The sequence below is a fragment of the Lagopus leucura genome, unplaced genomic scaffold, assembly GCF_019238085.1.
Source record: "Lagopus leucura isolate 7727_CA_CO unplaced genomic scaffold, USGS_WTPT01 Super-Scaffold_100001, whole genome shotgun sequence".
Lineage (NCBI taxonomy): Eukaryota > Metazoa > Chordata > Aves > Galliformes > Phasianidae > Lagopus > Lagopus leucura.
Window position 1 is genome coordinate 91,372,941 of NW_024962262.1, and position 9,217 is coordinate 91,382,157.

At 38.7% G+C, this 9,217-nt stretch overlaps 1 protein-coding gene across 1 annotated transcript; it reads left to right on the top strand.

Moving 5' to 3' along the window:
- Positions 1 to 999: 999 nt before the first annotated feature.
- Positions 1,000 to 8,296, top strand: SH2D1B (SH2 domain containing 1B). Its single transcript, XM_042866822.1, has 4 exons — positions 1,000 to 1,264; positions 4,843 to 4,906; positions 6,303 to 6,471; positions 7,577 to 8,296. The coding sequence occupies exons 1-4, from the start codon at positions 1,131 to 1,133 to the stop codon at positions 7,612 to 7,614; spliced, it is 405 nt and encodes a 134-aa protein (XP_042722756.1). The 5' UTR covers positions 1,000 to 1,130; the 3' UTR covers positions 7,615 to 8,296.
- Positions 8,297 to 9,217: the final 921 nt, after the last annotated feature.

A 9,217-nucleotide genomic window follows, 5' to 3' on the forward strand; every position in this document is an offset into this window, starting at 1 on the left:
CAAACAGTGATCTCTGAAATCAAGAAGACCCCACCCAGTTCCAGCTCTTGTGGACTTGGACTGTTTTGACTTCAAAATCAGACTGTATTGCAGCAGTCCCTGATCCTTTTCCTCAGCTTTGAAGACTGTCTCTCCTGTTTTCTCTGTTCCGTCCCCTTTCCCTGGTAACTTAAACCCACTCTATCTGCAAGGCCAGTGCTTGTTTTCTTTCCAGTCTCACATTCTGAATCACAGCTACTCCTGTATCTTTAGGTCCTCACTCAGTTTCCGTCACTAATACTGCTCAGCCTGGCTTTTATCTCTTGCTTCTCTATGTCCGTTTGCTCTCCACCCTTTCCCAGTCCTTGCCTTCCAGTGAGGAAAGCATTAAGTGCCTGTGAGAGCATCTCCCATAGAGCTGGGCAGTATTTCCTCCATCAGGGAGCAGCAGTTCTTCACACGGCTGTATCCTGCCCTCATTGAACTGACAGCAGCTTCCTAAGGCTACCAAAAGGCACTGTCTGACCATCGTCTCCTTCCTACCATGTTTTCTAAATCATGACATAGACATAGCAGAACTTCTTGATAAAATTGTTACGCTTTAAAAATGAGAAGGAGGCAGCAGAAAGAACACCTCTTGAAAAATCTAATTCTCAAATATTGCTGACCAACTTTCAATGAAACTTGGAAAATCCATTAAACCGTAAGAACAGCAACAACAACCAACAGCTGTGCTTAAGGGTGAGGTTCAGCAAGGCTTTGAGGATCTTCAGATATAAAAGTTAACTTTAAAATGTGACTGTGCTTAGGTGTCTGCTAAACTACTGCATAGCTTAGAAACGTGATACACAAACCAAATGTTAGCTCTGTCGTACAATGTGCCAGAAGAGTCTTTTCTTCTGACATGGACTGTTAACAGTGCAGAAGAATCATTTCCCATTTCCCGCCCTCACTGTGCTCATTAGCATTCAGCTGATTACTAACTGCACTACAGACAGACCGATTACAGCAACATGAAGCCATGACCGTACTTCACACCTCCAGTTTCACTTCTCAACAGCTGCTTTTAGAATAAGTCTTCTTTTAATGCTAGTCTTCTGGCTTTTTCTAGAATTGGTCTGAAAGACAAGAGATCTTGTTTCTATTTGTCCATGGAGTTCCCATTTTTTCATGGAAAGATATCAAGAAAAGCATGTGAAGAACTGCTGTGCAAGAAAGGACAGAATGGTAGTTATTTAATACGAGAGAGTGAAAGTGTGGCTGGAGCCTTGTGTCTGTGTGTTTTGTAAGTATTTTGATACTAAATTTCTTATGAGTTTTCAAATAGATTCAAAACTAAGAATTCTCCTTTTCTAACATTAATAGTTCTTCCTTGTTAACAATATGTCCGTAGATGTATTCAAGCGATGTTGGTTGCCTTAGGTTTTCTTTACAGTGGGTGGTGAATGGGTGGCATTTGTGAAAACAATTCATACAACAGCGAATGGATGAACTGCTGTTGTCTGCTGATGCTTTTGTCTCTCTGCAGACAATGGAGAGAGCCCAGAGAAAATACCTTAGCCTGCTAAAACACGGTGAGAAGAACCTCACTCAAAGTTGCTACCTCTGTTATAAAAGGAGTAAATACCATTGTAGCACTACTGAGACACAGAAAAGTCTCACAGTAGGATATAAAATATTTTCTTCTTCATATGCATGCTGATTATGTGATGAAACATTAGCCTTGTGTTTCTCACAAAGTTTATCTGATGTAAGAAAATAAGCTGAGACAGAAAGATGTCATGTCCTACTCACATTCATGACAAGCCCATGAACAAGGTAGGAACAGAAAACTGCTTAGCTTAAAACAACTAAAATTGGATTATTTTCTTTTCCTGTTGGGAACAGTATTTTTTTCCTGTTCATAAAGACTGTTTTACGTTTTTCATAAGTAATCAATCTCTTGTTAATATGTTCAGAGTTTATGAACTAGTCACTGGTCCTTTTTGCGTGAACCTGTAAAATTTTACACTTTCCTTGATGGTGTGTTTGAGAGTGACATGAAAAAAAAAAATAGCACAACATTTAATTAGCTTAGAAATGTCAGGAAATATTTTTTATCAATAATCAAAATCTCACTGGTTTTGAAACAAATCAAAGGAGAAGGGAGAAAAAGGGAGGAGGAAATGGAGTACTGCTGGGTTGGTGAGTAGAAGAAAAGATCATCTGGGAATAACAAAGACGAGTAAGGAGAAATGGCAGATGAGATACGAATCAGTTACGAGTCTACAAGATCTCCCTTGTCCTCACACCAGTTAGTTTGTTAATTTGAATCATAATATGCAGCTGTTTATAAGTATTTAATAGTTTATTTGGAATCAGAAGTTTTCATTGTAATGGCAGATTCATGTTCATTTTATGTTAAAATAACTGTAGCAGCCAAGTAATATACAGACAATGACTTCTCAAATTTTGATTGACTCAGAGTAAGTTTAGAAACAACCATTTAGATTATTGTTTTCCACTTTGATGTCTTATTTTTACTTGCATATTATGTTTAAAGAATGAAGGCTGACTTTTATAAATGCTCATAAGCCAGATACTTGTGAATGTTTTCAGGTACCTCATGGAGGAAAAAAAAAAGAAAAAAAAAAAAAAAAAAGAGGTAGTCAAAGTTAATCTTTTCTGAGTGGAAGTTAGCCCAGTCCATAGTAAATTCTTCAGAGAGCAGAGCAGGTTCTTTGCAGAACAAACATCCATTTACATGCAAGTCCCCATAACTAGGTTTTTGCCCTAAGATTCTCCCTCTCATCTCAGCTCAATTCATTTAGCTATAGCTGAAATCTTTCCAATGAACATGCGTACTAACTAAAATTACCTGTTTTCAGATATTGTTTTTTTTGTTGCTGTTTTATTGTGGTTTATATCTCTCTGCAGCTTTACTGCCTTTTTTGGTGATTATCATGATCTCCAGTTCATCTTCTAAGCAGCTGTCATTGCTATATTTGATAAAAAGTTTTCATTTCTGTTGATAAAACGTGTCCAAAGCCATCAGTATCCTTAATGTTCTAACACTTGAACATTATTAAAATAATAATAATCAAAATTCTAGGAAATGCTAAAGAAGAATGATTTCCTGAAAGTAGAGCCCATGTTGTCATTTTGTGTGCTGGTGGGTGGAGGACATTTTCTATTGACATTTCTCCAAGAATTCAATATTCTTCTTGTAATACAAATGCAAGATACAGTTCAGAGAGGTATCACATTGGAAGGCAAGAAAAACAGATGAGAAATGGGAAGTACATGGAATCAAATTATTTATATAAAGGCCTGAGCTGGGTTTACTTTGTAAGTTATCTGCAAATTTTAGAGTAAACATATTCCAAAACATGAAAACTTTCCTCAATATTTGAACTCTAGAATCCCATTTGTTTTGCTTTTCTATTTCAGTCTTATACATATTAATTCACAATCACGTGTTGATAATGCTATTGCAGATATTTCCAGTCCCAGCGTCTGTTTCCATTCCTTCCTCCAATGTTTTTTCTTTTAGCATTGTGGGTCAGAGACTTAGCCTACTAGTTTGTCCCTAATATCATATCTTCTCTTCTGGATATGCTCATTGTTAAGTGGCCAGTATCATATCTAGTCAAATCAAATATGAGTTTGAAATAGTGATTGCATCTGGAAGCATACAGATGGAAGCATAGATGGCTCAGTGGGAGGATTACCTGTGGGCTCACCCAGGGAAAGCTGGTTACAGAAAAAGCATTCTACAACTTCTCACTCCTGTGTATGCCACAGCAAATAAATCACCTGTTCTCTACAGAAGAATGCCAGTAGATCTCATATGAAAAGTGAACTGCAGGTTTTCTTACAGAATCATTCCTTACTGCTACTTTGACTAATGTGGTTTTCACTCTCTCTCCTCTCCCATCCTTCCCAACTTCTGTAGTACAGTAGAAGACATTCCCAAAGACAGCCTTTCAGAATGTCACTTCACGCCACTGTTCTTGTTTCCATATAACATGGTAATCTTGTGTCATATCCCAGGTAATTCTCTCCTGTTTTAAGGTGCAGATCAGTCTTCTGAAAGGTGACGTTTCCTATGGAGTTGATAGTTTGAAGCCCGTTCTTTTTCCCCTAGGGTATGAATTCAGGGAAAGAAGGATACTCCACTTTCCCCTGTAGCAATTTCGGTCTTCACAGTAGCTCCATTTTTTTTAGAAGGGGTACATGTTAACAACGTCATTCCAGCCTAAAAAGGCTGTATGATAGTAGGTCTAACCTTGCTGGAATCTGAGAGACATCCAAGCTACAGCTCCCCTTTGTCTTGCTGCTGATGGAGACACTGCGGTTATCAATGATGCATGAGTCTGCCCTTTGCCTGCGTTTTATTCCATGTGACATTTGCACAAAATGGTTTCTAACACAGTAAAGCAATTCTGCTGATGGTGAGCAAGAAATTAGGCATCCTATAGAAGCAAAGACTCTTCTTTTACATGCATAGCAGCTTTCAGTGGGTTTCTAGGCTTTGTTTTGCGCTTTACTGTCTATGAACAAGTAACAGGGACTTCCAGCTGTTTCTGGACGTAACCATAAGCATTTTCATTACTTTGAATTACCAGATTTGTTTTATTGAAGCTGTAGTCATATGAAACTTAACTCAACATAAAAAATGGACCTAAGAAGCAGGAGAAGAGCTCAGGCAGTTAGCTGATGTGAACATGATTGCTCAAGATCTCTCCCAAGCAAAAAAAAAAAACAACAAGCAAGCAAACAAAACCAATACCTGAGTGACATATTCAGCTGTAGTAGTCTAAGCCCTTTCCTGTGGTCTGACAGTTGACACAAACTTAATGTATACAACAATGTTTTTCACAGCTTCGAAAAAGTCATCTACACTTATCGGATCTTCAGGGAATATGAAGGAAATTATAAAATACAGGTAAGCGAATCTCATTTCATCTGTAAAGACCTCATTATTTTAAATTTTAATGAATTTTTAAAAATAATATACTTGAAAATATTACCTTATAAAACAGGAAGCCTCCGAAAGTAATGCCTCCTATTTTATTATGATGGCCAGCAATGTCAGAGGTGGATGTTGGTGGTATGGTAGTAGAAGTTAAACCTTCCCACCAATATTCCATTACATTTTGTTGCTGTTAAGTGAAAGCTGGTGCACATTTGAGCCCCCAGATGCATTAGCTGCTTCTGCAGGTGTCCTTTCTCATTCATGCTAATATAGCATAAAACACTTGGCTTCTGCTTGTTGTATAGTTGTCCAAATCCAACATTTTAAATTGGAATTAAATATGTTCTCCATAAGTTTGTTTTCTAAGGCCAGAGGGAAGTCTGTAATGCTTTCACTCTACTGAACAATGCTGTAGGGGATTGAGCCAAGCTTAAACTTTGTATTTTATCATATTTAGTAATAAAGAAATAGCTACAGGAGTCATAATATCTACTAGACTATCTAGAAGCAGTAGTGGTGAATGGTTTTAGATCTTCAACCAAAAAATTGTTATCAGTTTTAGTTTTGATTCCATAGCAATAATTTCTAGAGCTTAAATCCCCAAAATACATACAGAAAATAGTTTGCTTATCCTCATCACCATTTTAACACTGAGTATGAAACTTCTTCAGTAGTCTTGGTAGGGATCTATGTTTAAGTGGTTTTCCGGGACAGCAATATCATAAAACTTCTTTGGTGACATAGACCAAGTCTTGAAGGACACATGCAGGGAGCAAGACACTTGCCTGGGGACTGTGATCTCCGCGGCTTCCCAGGAGGCAGCAACTGGTTCTGCTCTTTTTCAAGGAAAGAGTAAAACACATGGCTTGTGATGAAGAGTTAAATTTCATAGCACTTGGACTGTAGTTGACTGAAATCCCTTTTTTTTTTTTTTTTTCTGAACAGCTAAATATGATGTGAAACAATGTGAATTTTGTTTTAAGCCCCTTCAGGAATTCCCAAAGGGAAGAACTGAGACACAGTCAGACCTGCAGGGCCATGAGAGGGATGGCTACAGACATCAGCCATTGGAATGAAGGAGATAAAATTTGTCCTCGCTAGGATGGGAATCCTGTGATCTGAAGCCAGGCAGGGAGCACTGAATAGCTTTCCCTTGGCTGCAGCACACACAAGCAGGGCTGGTGAAGGAGGTTATGCCTGGTACCATAACCACTCCACCACACAGGTGTCCCTCTTGTGTTTAGAACAGTATTCTGTCACCATACAGGTTTACAAAATGTCCTTTGGTGAACTAGTTATGCACAGTTCTTTTCATTACAGATTACAAATACAGCTTCAAACAAACTTAGTTTTTCTTTCCTTACAGACTTCTGAAGGCGTTCCAGAAAAGGTCTTCAGAACGCTGAAGGATTTAATATATAACTATGAAAAGCCAAACCAAGGGCTAGTCACAAAGCTTCGCTACCCAGTCAAGAAAACAAGCTCCTCACGAAGAAGCCAGAAGCTCAAGTTAGGAAATGATGACATTTATGATGGTGAGAATTCTAGTTTAGTCTGTCGTTTCATTAAGACAACAATTGCATTGACAGGTGAATAATTGCTATGTGTCCTCTGAGACAAGCTTGCATGGACAGAAATTCAAGATTCTTCCTTCTTTTTTACGTTCAGTGGAAACTGCTTAGTTCTAGGTCACAGGTTACATACACTCATCCACCATAAATTAACAGAATAAAACTAAAAAAGGTACAGATGGCAAAGCATGGTATTGCCCAAAACTCACTCCATGAGTATCAGTGATCAGACTACAGAAAGCTATGAAACAATTTTACACAATGTGTTTCTGGCAAGCTGACAGGCCCTTATATCTCAGTGAGAGTTGAGGCTGTCCTTTGTTGTCCAGATCAAAATCTACTTTTATACCAAAATCTAGCTTGTAGATTGTGATTTGTGTTAGAACATGACCTTTTTTAGTTATCATGTTGAAAATAAGAATTATACAGATTTGTGCTCAGGATCACAGATCTGGAATCAGATAGTTTAGTCGCTGGGGTTCACTACTGGTACTGGTTTTTAGCCAGCTTTTAACATAGTGTTCTAGACCAAGAACCACTTTTCTGGGGATGGCTACAAGTGTTCTGTTTCTGCCTTTTCCCTGGATTCTACAAAAATAACAACAATAATAAAAACTGTAACAAGGTCTAAGATGTTTTTTCAAGGTCTCCTCCCAGCTAAGGACTTTTCTGTTGGGAATATTCATCTACAGAACAAAAGCTGTCATACACTACAGTCATAGCTACCTGTGCTATTGATCTGAATTACTGACTATATATGACTTAGGACATTTAACTTTCTCAGGAAGACAGGGTCTCATGTGGATACAACCATTTAATTACAGAGCTTGCTGATTTAGAAAGGGCAATACCGGCTTTGCTTCCACATGTGGAGTGGCCTGGAAGACCCAGTCCATAGGAAACTTAAGTCTAAACACTAGTTCTGAAATAGCAGACAGAATACTGAGAAATCAAACTGAATTAACAGTATCTACATAGCAACATGACAACATGCCATCTTGCTTAGAGAAGTCTTTCAGAAAAGCAATTAGCAATGACAAGATCTGTTTTTTTCTTTATTTCTTTACAGAAATTGATGAAAGTGATTATGTTGATGTCTTACCTTGAATGATCTGCAACCTGATGAATTGGAAAGACTCCATCTTAGGCTGTGCCACAGCACATCAACTGGAGAGAGTTAACAGTTGGACATTCAAAGCTATGTATCTGTACCTCTGGAATTAGTGCTTTTTGTAGATTAACAGAGCAACTGCATTTTGCCCCAGTAGATCCAGCTCAAAGTACTATGTATTTTTTGTGCATCATTAAAAGAATTAGTTTTCCTGACATGTGGATAATTATATGGGGGAAAGGGTGTGCGTACTTATTTGCTTGTGTATTTGTTGTTGTTTTTTTTTTAGCAAACTTTCCAAGATGCCTATTGCTGAAACATACAATCTGTTGTTTTATAAATCATATATGTAAAGACAACTGTGAAGTAGATGGGGCGAGGCTCTCTTCAGTGGTGTCTAGCAACAGGACAAGGGACAATGGGCAGAAACTGGAACATGGAAAGTTCCATATGAACATGAGGGAGATCTTTTATACTTTGAGGGTGACAGAGAACTGGCACACGCCGCCCAGAGAGGCAGGTTTCTTCTCAGGAGATATTCAAGACTTGTCCGGATGCTTTCTTGTGCAACCAGCTGTAGAGAAGTGCTTTAGCTGGGGTTTGGACTCATGGGTGTCCAACCTTTTGGAGTGCCTGGGCCACAGTGAGTGAAGAGGAATTGTCTTGGGAAGCATGTAAAATATATAATATAGTTAATTTATATAAGTAGCATTTTTTTTTAATAATTAAAATATAAGAAAAAGAGGACAACAAAATAAATTCAGTAGGTCAGACATACACAGACCAGATAATCTCAGACATCCCTTCCAATCTCTGTGATTCTGTGATTTTGTGAATGTTAGAAAGCATTGTGAATATAATAAATGAACGTTCATAAAGCAGTAGCTTATGGCAAAACTGACACGTTGATAAAAAATATACGCAATAAAAATTCCATTGACATCATTTGATGCTTTAAACTTCTAAATTCTGTTATTTTGTTTGTGATGTTACTTCTTAGTGGGGATATATGGGTAGTATTTCAGCTACGTCAATTTGTATGAGTATTTGTATTAGTAATATCAGTTAGATTTCTCATTAATACCACATAGACTTATTTCTTATTATGTATCTTTACTGTTTATTGAAGGACTTTCCTTAGCAGGGTCTGTTGTGTCAGGACAAGGGGAAATGGTTTCAAACTAAAAGCGGGGACATTTAGACTGGACATAAGAAGATTTTTACAATGAAGGTGATGAGGTTGCCCAAAGAGGTGGTGGATGCCCCATCCCTGGAGACAATCAAGGTGAGGCTGGACAGGGCTTTGAGCAACCTGACCTAGCTGTAGGCGTCCCTGTACATTGCAGAGCCTGAAACTGGGCTATCATTTGTGTCAGACTGCGGTATCACACAGCAGCTCTGTGTTTAACTGCATGCAACACTACAACTTTTACTCAGGCAAACGAACGTCCATCCCGACAGAACTGCCTCACGACACACCACGACAGACCACACCACGGCACCGCCCCTGCCACTCCCATTCCGTGCCTCCGGCAGGAAGATGGCGGCGCTGCCTCCCGCCGTGCCCCGCGGGTAGGCGGGCACTCCCGTTCAGTGGGC

Excerpts from the sequence above, each read along its gene's own strand:
- SH2D1B (XM_042866822.1), top strand. The coding sequence starts at position 1,131 with ATGGAGTTCCCATTTTTTCATGGAAAGATATCAAGAAAAGCATGTGAA. Across the intron at positions 1,265-4,842 it reads GCCTTGTGTCTGTGTGTTTT|CTTCGAAAAAGTCATCTACA; the intron begins GTAAGTATTTTG and ends TGTTTTTCACAG. Across the intron at positions 4,907-6,302 it reads AAGGAAATTATAAAATACAG|ACTTCTGAAGGCGTTCCAGA; the intron begins GTAAGCGAATCT and ends CTTTCCTTACAG.